The following is a 10,792-nucleotide window of genomic DNA, read 5'->3' as shown; positions in this document are numbered from 1 at the left end:
GCAGGTTTATTGTCCTGCTGCAGGCTGCGCTGGGCAGGTACAGGGCTGCTGGACTGGGACCCCCGGAGTCCCAGCCTCATTCTTAGCTGCACCTTCTATTCCCTCTTTCCCGATGCTCCGCTTTCATGTCTTTTGTCTGATAGTTTTCCCCCTTATTGTCTTACTAGTTTAACCCCACGCCAGCTAGACTTCTCCTTTTGTGGTCTGCCAACTCCAACAGCTTCTCATTTTGGTATATGCTTAGTTTAACCTTGAAACCATAGAAAAAGTCTATCCTCTCTGCTGCCCACCCTAGAAATCCCTAGAAATGTCTAAAGGCCCACCAAAGCAGCAGCTTAGCTGCTGTTGAGGTCAGTCAACCAGGTGAACACGGGGCTCTGGGACACACCGGAGGGCAACGGGGAGGTCCCCAGGGGACGTGAGGGCAAAGGGGAGCCTGGAGGCACCCCGAGAGCACCCAGGTGCCCAGGGCCGAGCCGGCCCCGTGACCCCCCAGGGGACGCCCTGCCCCTCCCTGCCCGGGTGGCGGGTCACAGTGGGGCCCTTTGTGACCTTCCCTTTGTGACCCCCACCGCACCGCATATGATCAGCACGGCTGTGGCCCCCAGCCCGCAGTGTCCGGCAGGACGGCGACGGGACAGGGCAAGAGCACGGGAGTGGCGAGGAGCCCCTGAGCACAGCCCCCGTCTTTCCCCGCCGCCCCCGGCAGCCCCGCGGCGCCGAGGCGTTCTGCCAAAGCTTCCCCCTTCCCCACCCCTATCCCTTCCCTCCGTCCTGCAGGATGGCGGAGAGACCCCCCAGCCGCCCCAGGCCAGCCTGGGAGGAGGACAGGGCAGCCTGGGAGGAGGACAGGGCTCCCTGGGAGAGCAGCTCTCCCCTAGAGCTCTACAGGGTGTCCACGGTCCAGCTGCTGCAGACTGGTGAGTGAGTGGCCTCTGGGCTGGGAGTAGGGATGGGGCCAGCGAGCGCACCCTGCTCAATGCCAGGCTCCCGTTTCCCCGGCATGCCGGCAGCGGGGGTCCAGCGGTCGGGGGGCACGGCAAAATGCTGGGTCAGCTCAGGGCTGGGAGCCGGCCCCAGCACAGCCACCCCCGGGGGGGAGAGAGCAGAAGGGACCCGGTTCCTTCTCCAGGGGACGGGCAGCGAGAGGCAGCTGGGCTGCCAGGAGGCAGCGATGCTGTGGGACGGGGACCTTGCCCGTCTGCAAGGGATTTCCTCAGCCCGATGAACTCGGGGCTTTTCCTGCCACGTCACGCCCCAACATCGCAGCCCTTTTGCTGGGCACCCTCAAGCCCAAACACCTCCAGGGAGACTGCGCCAGGGGAGCGGGCACGGGGCTGCACGGAGGGCAGAGCTCCTTCTTCTGCTCTCTCCTGCCTTGGAGCCCTCTCGACAGCCCTCCTTGCTCTGCTCCTTGACTAGATGGCAGCTGGTTATCTGCCTATGAAGAGGAAGAGGAAACCATGCACTGCATCCAGGCTTTCCTCCCGAGCACCGAAAAGGTAGCCGCAGTCATTTCCCTGCCAGCTCTGCCTGCGTCTCCTGATGGCCCCCCCAGCTCTGCTGCCTGCTGCCAGGCTGCTGGAGGGCTGCCGGCTGGGCAGAGCGACTCCCCGCCAGGTCCTCCACAAGGCACCGCACCCCCCTGTGCTCTGGTCGAGCTGGCCATGTGTCTCCCCCTCTCATGCTACCCCTTTGTCTCCCTGTCCCCCGGCTGCCAGGACGAGACCCAGAAGATGCATTTTCTCCAGAGCATCCGCACGATCTGCAGAGCCACCAGGCACCAGGGCTCGTCACAGGGCCTGGATGTCTTCTGCCACGGAGATGAGCTGCCAGGGAGTATCATGGTGAGGCGACACCCGGCGGGTTTGGCCGGGGGGCAAGGCCCCCGGGCACCGGCACGCTGTGATGACAGCGCTAAAGTGGGGACGGGGGGTGGCGAGCATGCGTGGACACCGAGCTGCCCCTCGGGGGACATGGTTTCCACGGAGAAGCCCTGCCAGCAGAGACCCCAGCACCGGGGGAGGAAGGGGGGCATTCTGGGGGCCGGCACCGGGCTGGGGCCAGAGGGGCTCTGCCAGCCCTGCCGACCAGTGCCAGATCTGCTGGCACTGGGTGCTGGCGGCTGACAGGTCCCATCCTGGCTGCGCTCTGCAGGTGCTGCTGAAAGAGGAGCCCAGGGATCACCTGCGCACGGCAGTGCGGCAGCAAGCCATGCTTGCCATCTCTGCCTTGAGGTACTTGCCCAGCCCCTGCTTTGGCTGCCACCTCTCCGCAGCCAGCAGCCCTGGGCCTGGCTGGGGGGGGCAGCCCCCATCTGGGCAGAGTCAGACGGTGCCGTCTGCAGGAACTCTGCTCTCCCCTGCGCGGGGCTTGTCCGGAGGGCGGGAGGCATCAAGGACTGTCCTCTGGCCCAGGCCAGTGTCAGGGAGGGAGAAGGTGCCTCCAGGCAGGGCTCCCCCCACGGCCTCCGTCCTTCCCAGGGACCCCTTCCCCAAAGGCGCCTGGAGGCACCACTCCCGGCACCTGTGTCCGACAGGCCCCTCTCTCTGCAGCTCAATGGAGATGGTGCCGGAGCACCAAAAGATGCGCCTCTTAAACGCCTGCTTCAGCAGCGTCTTCTGCCTTCCTCCAAAAGAGGACATGCAGGGCTTGGACACTTCCCTCTACCGCGAGGTAAGGGCTGGGTGAGCCCCAGGAGCTCTAGGGTCCCCTGGGGCCCCCGGTCGCCCTGTGCCGAGAGACAGCCGGACATGCAAGGCAAGGCAGGCTCTTGGCTTTGCTTTCCCACCCTTGCTCTTTGCCCCCTTCCCACGGGCCTGGCCACATCCAGTGCCTCAGGCTGCACTGCCCACAGCAGCTTGTCTGGCCTGAAGCCTCTCCCGGGCACCGTGAGGCAGCGCGGGCGTCCTCCCCTTGAACGGGGAGTTCGGATCTGTCTCCTGCAGGTAAGAGGGACCGCCAAAAGACTGCCCCCACCCTTTGTCCTCCTTGCAGACCCTGCACGCCATGGACTGCATGCTGCAGACGTTGGTACTCAGCTCTCCTGCCTCCAGACTCAGCCAGGAGCTGCAGACAATCTTGCAGGTCTGGCACGGGCAAAGCATGGGATTCGCAGGGGCTGTTCTCCACCCTGGGGGACAGAGCGTGTCCACTCTTGAGCGGACAGTCCTCACCCCAGTGCCACGCACAGACCACACTGCAGGGAGGGTGCCAACCTCCCGTGGGGGACCCAGGGGCTGCCCACTGTGCTCTTCCGGAGCCCACTGTCACCTGGCTACAGGCAAAGTCCCCTTCCCCTCCGCGGAGTCCTCTTGTGTCATGAAAATGAAATTAGTCCAGCCGGGAGTTCAGCAGTGCTGCTTCTGCTGGCACGGGCGTCAGCTCCCAGGGCACACTAGCAGCTTCTCTCCTCCCAGATGCTGCTGACCTTCACCAAGTCCCAGAGCGCGGCGGCGCGTGAGAGGGCCGTGAGGAGGATTGGGATGCTGATCTATTTGATGGCCAGATATTCCTCACTGGAGGTAAGGAGCCAGGCCCCCTCCGGCCAGGCCGTCTCCCCTTCCCTGCACGCCAGAGCAGCCTGCAGCTCGGGGGTGCCTGCGAGGCAAGTCGGGGCACAGGTCAGGGCACTCAGCAAGGCTCTGCCCTGAAGCAGGGCTCTCGGCCCCTCCTTTCCCCAGGCTCTTCAATCCCCAGTCCCTTCAATCCCCAGTCCCCTCTCTGCCAGGAGCCAGCTCTGCCCTCAGTCCTGCGCAGGACAGGACTGCCCCAGGAGCATGGCGGGAGCCCAGGCCTGGCAGCTCTCCCTGCGCAGGGATGCTGCCCAGCTCTAGCTGCTCTGGGAGCCGGGGCCGGCGGGGCCCTGCAAAGCGCTGACTCACCGGGCATCCAGCCCAGGGGGACTCTTGGCTTCACGGCTTTGGCCCGAGCTGCTGCCCCCCAGCCCTTCTGATGTTCTGCCTCCCTCGCCCAGGCCTGGCGCCCCTTTGGAAGAGAGGAGGACTGCCCTGCCTGCTACAGAGGCTTCCATATCCCCAAGCTGGGACAGCTGCTGGGACATCTCATCCTTCTCAGCTCTTGCAAGGACAAAGACACCAGCTGTGCCGCCTTGGATGCTCTTTACCTCCTCTTGATATTCCTCCTGCAGCAAAGATGTAAGAGAAGCTCTGGTGGGCTGCGTCCCTCCACACGCACACATCTTTTGCTATGTCTGCTTGTTTTCGTGAGCATTGCGATGGACTGTTCCGGTGCTTGGTGGAGGCTGTCCCTGAAAGTCGGCCAGCTTCCCTGACCTCCTTTGCCCTTCACAGCTGCTTTCTGTAGCATCCCAACTCTCATTTTGCTGCAGAAGCTGAATGCTCACCTGAAGTCCAGGATCTGTTCTCTGCTGCTCTCCTTCCTCACTCCTCCCAGGATCTCAACCCTGGCTGTTTCCTGGGCCCTGCAGCCGCAGCCACAGCCACCCTCGATGACCACATCCCACAACCACTTCTTCCCTATCAGTGAAGAGCAGATCCAGCTGGGCGTCACGCCAGCTGCTCCCTCCAGTGCCTGTAGCAAGAAGCCGCCCCTTCTCCTAGTCCTTCTCCATCATTCCTGAGCAATGTTCCCATCTTGTTCCCGTCGCCCGTCACCCTTTGCTTTACACCCCTGCCCACCACCTCCTCCCCGACCATGGGTCATAGCCTCCCTCCTCCGCTGTTCCCAGTCCAAAGCTCTTTTTGGCAAAGAGGTGGAGTCCTAACGACTCTGCAGTGTTTCTCCCCTGTTTAGGCAGTGCGTGGCCAGAGGATAGTCCACAGCACCAAAGCGTGTGGGGAGCTGCCGGCACCTCCTGTCTTTCTTTGCACAGCACCGGGGACTTGACCAAGGTAATGAGCTCTCCCCTTGCTGGGGCTCCTGTCCGTGGCATCGGCAGGGGAACTGTGCGAGCAAAGGGACCCAGAGTCAGCGGGGCTGGCATGGCCTCAGTGTCCCTGGTGAGAGGGTTCCTGCTGTCCCCAAGCAGGGACGATGTGAGGGCAGCACTCCAGTGTCCCAGCAGCAGCTCCGGCCCTCCTGGCCTCCAGCAAGCCCTGGTTCTCTCTAGGGCCAGCACACTGTGCCCACGACCGAACCCTCCTCCCTCACCCTGAGGGCCCTCTGTTCTCATCCTCCCCTGTGCAGTGACTGCAGCCCCTGCTGCCAGCTTTCCTGCAGGCACTGCTGACAGCGCTGCCGGGCCTCTCTTGCCAGAGCTGCTCTCATGGCTCAGCTAAGCATCACCACCAGGGCGTTCGGTGTGATACGTCTTCCCTCCCTTCCCTCCTCCCTCCCTCCCTCCCTCCCATAGGCGTTTGGAAAATACCTCAAACCTGGGGAGAAGACAGATGTCATCCTCACAGCCATCGAGGCCATGACAGACACCAGCACTTCTGACAAGGAGGGGGCCAGCAGCATGCTGGATGAAGCCATGAAAGACCCTGACTCCTGGCTGATGGACGTAAGCAGCCTGTGGCTGGATTTCCCTGCCCACAAGCCCTTTCAGGGTTGCTCGTTCTTTTCCTCCCTCCCTCCCTTCCCAAGCTGCAGCTCCCTTCCCAAGCTGCAGCTCCCTTAAGCCAGCAGAGAGGGATGGGAAGGGCAGCAGTTTCAGTGGCAGCAGCTGGGGAAATGGTTGCACTCCAGTGGCAGCACCATCCTCACCTGTGTCCCCTCCAGGTGCCAAAGATCATGGGCAGCATCCACAAAAACCTGGAGCACATCTGCACGGAGCCAGCCAGGCACAGCATAGACTCACTGGTTCTCCTGCTGACCAGCCAGTACCCCAGCGAAGTGGTCATAAGCCTGTTGAAGTACTCTAAACTAGATGACAGGTACCGGCCCCAACAGCCCTGAGGGCTTGTTCCACATGGGGAGAGGGGCCCGGAGACTCTGGCTGCCAGACCCACAGAAAACTGCAGGACATCCCCAAGGAGCAGGGCCCTCCATCCCACCACGCCCTCCGGCTCCGCTGGGTCGGCCAGGCCCGCAGCAGCCAAAGCTGGCCAAGCCAGCCCACAGCCCCGCCACCGGGCTCCCCCCTGCCCCACAGGGAACACCACCGCAGCCCTCTCCTGCCGGCACAGGCAGGGCCCCCAGGCACTCCAATCCACGGGGGCAGGCAGACCCAGGGTTGCAGGACCCGGCACGGTGGCCGAGGCAGCCCTGCTGACAGAGCGCTCTGGGTCTGCAGTGCTGCCCTGGCCGTGTGGAAGGTGTTGTTCTCCCTGCTCCAGCCTTTGGAGAAGGTCTTGAGGGAGCTGCACAGAGAATACTGGAAGCAGCGGATCCACATGCTGTTTGGCACCATGACAGAGGACAGCAGCATCCTCTGCCTGGCCGTGAGTGACCAGAGCAAACCTTGCTCACCTGCAGGGCTGTGCGTGCCTCTCGAGGGAAACAGGCACAGCCCTCTCCCCTCCCATCTGCCCCCAAACGCTGCTCAGTTGCTCCTCAGAGGCGTTCGAACAAGAGGCTGATGATGGTCAGAGGACAGGAGGAGCCAACAAAGACGCTGTGCGGTGTGCAGCGAGGCACAGGGCATGGGGGCGGCCAAGTGGCCCTCCGCAAGCAGAGCTGCCCCCAGGACGGGCTTTCTGGCCCCAGTGCCCTTGCCCTGAGCTGCCAGTGGGAACCAGGAGCCACACGGTGCGGGGAGCCCGCAGGCTCTGCCAGTCTCTCACTGCCGTCTCTGTTTCAGATAATCGCCGCCAGCAACCTTCCATCAGAGACCTTTGCTGCCGCGGCCCGTTTCTGGGAGTCTTTGAGGGATGAGAGCCTGGAGGTGATCTCGCTGGTGCTCCAAGGCCTCATCACGCTGTCGCAGAGCCCCGAGATGGTGAGTGGGGCATAGTCGAGTGGAGCCACATTGGCAGCCTGGAGGCTGGGGCAGTGGGTAACGCGGTGGCTTGGCCTTGGCTGGGAGTCAGGAGGTGGGGTGCCGGCTCCAAACGCCTTCCCTGCCATGACGTGGCCTGCTGGCTTCCTGGGGAGCTCTCTGGGCACAGAGGGTTGGCTACCAACTCATCTGCGCTTTGGGCTGGTCGGAAAAGGGCGCGGCTGAGCAGGGGACACGGAGTCTTTGCTCTCCTAGCCTCCCTTTCCTCCCCTCGCTCTCCCCGCATCCCCATTAGTGTGCCCATGGCCACCGCCGGCCAGGAGGCTGCTGCAGCAATTCCCGTGCCTGCTGCCAGCAAGCTGGACGGGAGGCTGGTGCTCAGAGACTGGAGCATTTTTGCCAGGGTGGTCTTTCACCGCTTCGCAGAAAGGAAATGGTGTGTTTCATACAGGCAAGAAAAATGAAGGTCCTGCTGGAAGACATTCTGAAGACCCTGCAGTATGTCAGTGAAGATATCCAGATGAAGGCCCTGCTTGTCTTCAGAAACGTACTGGGTCATATGACGAGGGAGGAGGCCAGTCCCATCGCTCTGAAGCTGGCAGTGAAGCTCCTGCCGCTCTTCAGCAACGTAAGGCTGCTGCAGGAGCCTGAGCCACGGCGATGGGCACGCTGCAAGGAAAGCTGCCTGTCAGCCGAGCCCTGCGGTCGGCACTCAGGCAGGGCTGCTCCTCTCTGCACTCTCCCCTGGGCTCTGCAGCCCAGCATGGCTTCTCCCGGACAAGTTGATGCCTCCGGGCGACCTTGAGACCCTGGGCTGGGTCCCAGCCCGGCCCCTGGACAAAGCACCAGCAGGCCAAGAGCTGCTCTCAGAGCCCCGAGGGCTCCCCTGGCTGCGCTGCCAGGCAGGACCAGACGTTCTGCCCAGGCATTGTAGCAGGGGGGCCGAGGCTGAGCCGGCAGCGGGTGCCCCAGAGGCGTTGACGAGGGCCAGCCTGGTCTCCTCCTCAGCCCGTCCCCGGGGAGCTCTGTGCTGGCGTGGCTGGTGCGGCTGGCGGTGAATGCTGGGTGGCTAGGGGAGCACTCGGAGGCACAGGCACCGCCTGATGGAAACCTCTTGCGTGGCCTTTCACGGGCCCGGGGCCGTTCAGCCACTGCTGCAGATCTGGTCCACAGATCCCGTGTTCAGAACCCGACGCCGGAGCATCTCCCCTCACATCAGCCACGCTAAAGCCCTTGCTCACCGTGGGCAGGGAGCGGCTGTTGCTTAAGTTCTCCCGTCTTCCTCCCGAGCAGGCGTCCAGCCAGCTGCGAGAGTCCTCCCTCCGCCTCTTCGGAGACATCATGCAGATGGTGGTGTGGAGACACAGGAGACAAATGAGGAAGAACGTGCAGCGGGGCCTGCTCCCGCTGCTCTTTCACATGAGTGACCAGACCCAGAGCGTGGCCAAGGTACAGATTCAAACCCGACCAGGGACGCGAGGAAGGGTGTGCTGACACCACGGGGGCGATCTGGGCACGAGGGGCAAGGGCTGCTGACAGTCGGAGCCTAGGAATATGTGCCACCTCAGGGTCCCACCGCTTGAGTCACTGAGCACAGGGCAGAGCTCCCCTCCTTCCCTGCACCAGGCCCACCGCTGCCTTCCTCCTCCCCCCATGCAGCCCTCCTCCGGCACAGCTCTGAGGAAGGTCCCTGCAGTGTGAGCAGGGGCAGAGAAGCCGGCACGGACGTTTCCAACACCTGCCCCACCTGCTCCAGCAGGGCTCAGCAGCAGCCTGTGGCCACCGAGCACGCAAGTCCCTACAGGCGTCCCTGCAGGCGTCGGAGGCCAGGGCTTTGAGCCCCCAGGGCTGTGCCCAAGAGCCCCCCAGATGTTTGCGCCGGGCCATGTGCCAGCTTCCTGAGGGCAGGATCGCTGCAGGAACAAAACCCTGCTCACCGAGGTCCCCTTGCCCTCCAGTCTGCCCCCAGCCCTGGCAGCCGCTCAGCAGCTCTTGAGGATCTCTGTTCTGCTAGCTGGCAGCATGAGATACCTGAGGTGGTGGCTGCCCCGTGTCCCTGCCCCGGGAATTGAATCCAGTTCAGACTCGGGCCCCCGCCGCCTCTTCCCATAACGGGCTGGGAACGGTCCGGAGCCTTGCCAAGAAGCAGGGGACGCCAGGTCTCCTTCCTAGGGCTGTGGTGACATCTCCCAGCCTCTGCTGCACTGCAGGCCTCCAGGGAAGCCCTCCTATCTGCTGCGGAATTCCTGGAGCAGAAGCAGCTCAAGTACCTGACCCAGACGGAGCAGGCATGGAGGATTGGAGAGTGCTTGGTGAGGACAACCCCCAAGCCCCAGGCAGGGCCAGGCTGGATGAGGGCTGCCCCACGTGCCCGCGGGGTGGGCTGTGCAGCTGTGCCTCCCCTGCCCTGCTCCAGCCCGGAGCCGAGAGCCCAGAGCCTGGAGCTGCATCCTCCTTCCCTGCCCTCAAGGGCTCTTCTCCAGGACTCTCTGCCCTCCCCGCACACACCCCAGGGTGCTGAAGGTGACCCCGGCCCATCTGGGCCCGGGCAGCAGGATGGAGGGGTCTCAGTACCGCTGGGCCCCCTCTGCGTGCGGCTCTTTCTGGACCTCGGCCCCACAGGGCTCCCGGCTGGGTGACAGGAAAGGCCTGGCAGGGGAAGGGGGTGCTGGGAGGAGGGACTGCTCTGGCTGGCTGGGGAGGGTCTGTGCCAGCCCCGTGCCCTTGTGCTCTCTCCAGCTGGTGCAGGACAGGAACAGGGTGGAAGATTACCTGTGGCAGAGCCTGCTGTACCTGAAGGATGCTCAGGCCACCGTGCGAGAGGAGGCCGTCAGGTTCACCGGTAAGCCACAGCCCCTGCAATCCGTCTTCTGGCAGCCTGGCCCCGCTCCCAGCCACTGCACTGGCAGCAAGGAGCAGCCTGGGGCTGCCAGAGCCCCGGCTGCCCCGTGCAGGGCCTGGGCAGACAGGGGCTCTGCGCTTCCCTCCCACCCCTGCCCGTGCAAGTGAGCCTGCTGGCCGCCTTGCTCAGTCCCCCCCTGCCTCGGGTGCTGTCCTTCCCTGGGGTCACCCTGCTGAGGGGGAGGAGGCCGTGCAGCCGAGCCGGCAGGGCCGGGCTCTGTGCTGCTGGGAGAGTGCTGGGGAGCAAGAGGTCTGACGACGCTCTGTGCCTAGGGCTTGCCGCGCAGCACCTGAGGGACCAAAGTGCGGAGCGGCTGCGTGAAGTCTGTGATGGTGAGCGGGGGCAGTGCTTGTGGGGCTAGGAACAGACCTGGGACGGATGCGGCCATGCCTTGCCCTGCTCCAGGGAAACGCTTCGGGGCCAGGGGAACATCTCGGGGGCCAGGGACAGAGCCGGGTGGGGCTGGCGTGCTCCGGAGGGGATGCCCGGGGGTCTCTGGAGACACGGGGGTTTCATCTCTGCTCCGTTTCTTTCTGTCGCAGCCCTCAAGCCCTTGCAGGAAGACATCGAGCCCTCCATCTGTTCGCTGGCAGCTCAGACCATGCTGATCGTGGGTTCTCCAGGGAAGCGGCCAGCATCAGGATGGACCAGGGCGCTGTGCTGCTGGCCCTGCAAAGCCAGGGAAAAGTGAAGGTCTCCTTGGGAAAATGGAAAATTAAAGCTGCATCAGCCAACCCAGTGCTGTGGTCTCCTTCCCGCGGGGAGGGGAGCGCCCCGAGCAGGCGGAGCAGGCAGCACCGTTCCTGCCCTCTGCCGCTGCCTGCCGGACAGCTCATCCCTCAGCACACCTTGGCCACAGTCTTGTTTGACAAGTTCACCCCTCGGCCAGGCTCTCCCCGAGAAGTCGCTGTGTTTGTCCTCCTGCTGCAGAAATCTTTTCTTTAGGGGGGTGGAGGGCGAAGGGGAAATGGCAGCCCCCAGAAGAAGCAGGGCTGCCCGGAGAGCTGCCCAACGCCATCCCTTTCCAG

At 64.0% G+C, this 10,792-nt stretch overlaps 1 protein-coding gene across 1 annotated transcript; it reads left to right on the top strand.

The window, feature by feature from the left end:
• The first annotated feature begins 2,214 nt into the window (after positions 1-2,214).
• Positions 2,215-10,455, top strand: LOC128138462 (uncharacterized). Its single transcript, XM_052779714.1, has 15 exons — positions 2,215-2,237; positions 2,556-2,676; positions 2,998-3,087; positions 3,420-3,524; positions 3,977-4,157; positions 4,777-4,874; positions 5,336-5,485; positions 5,704-5,858; positions 6,218-6,365; positions 6,725-6,862; positions 7,314-7,490; positions 8,156-8,311; positions 9,073-9,174; positions 9,602-9,704; positions 10,307-10,455. The coding sequence occupies exons 1-15, from the start codon at positions 2,215-2,217 to the stop codon at positions 10,453-10,455; spliced, it is 1,896 nt and encodes a 631-aa protein (XP_052635674.1).
• Positions 10,456-10,792: the final 337 nt, after the last annotated feature.

This window comes from Harpia harpyja, unplaced genomic scaffold, assembly GCF_026419915.1.
Source record: "Harpia harpyja isolate bHarHar1 unplaced genomic scaffold, bHarHar1 primary haplotype scaffold_47a, whole genome shotgun sequence".
Classification (NCBI taxonomy): Eukaryota; Metazoa; Chordata; class Aves; order Accipitriformes; family Accipitridae; genus Harpia; species Harpia harpyja.
This window is presented reverse-complemented; position numbering and strand designations above follow the sequence as displayed.

Excerpts from the sequence above, each read along its gene's own strand:
- LOC128138462 (XM_052779714.1), top strand. The coding sequence starts at position 2,215 with ATGCTTGCCATCTCTGCCTTGAG. Across the intron at positions 5,486-5,703 it reads CTGACTCCTGGCTGATGGAC|GTGCCAAAGATCATGGGCAG; the intron begins GTAAGCAGCCTG and ends TGTCCCCTCCAG. Across the intron at positions 8,312-9,072 it reads AGACCCAGAGCGTGGCCAAG|GCCTCCAGGGAAGCCCTCCT; the intron begins GTACAGATTCAA and ends GCTGCACTGCAG.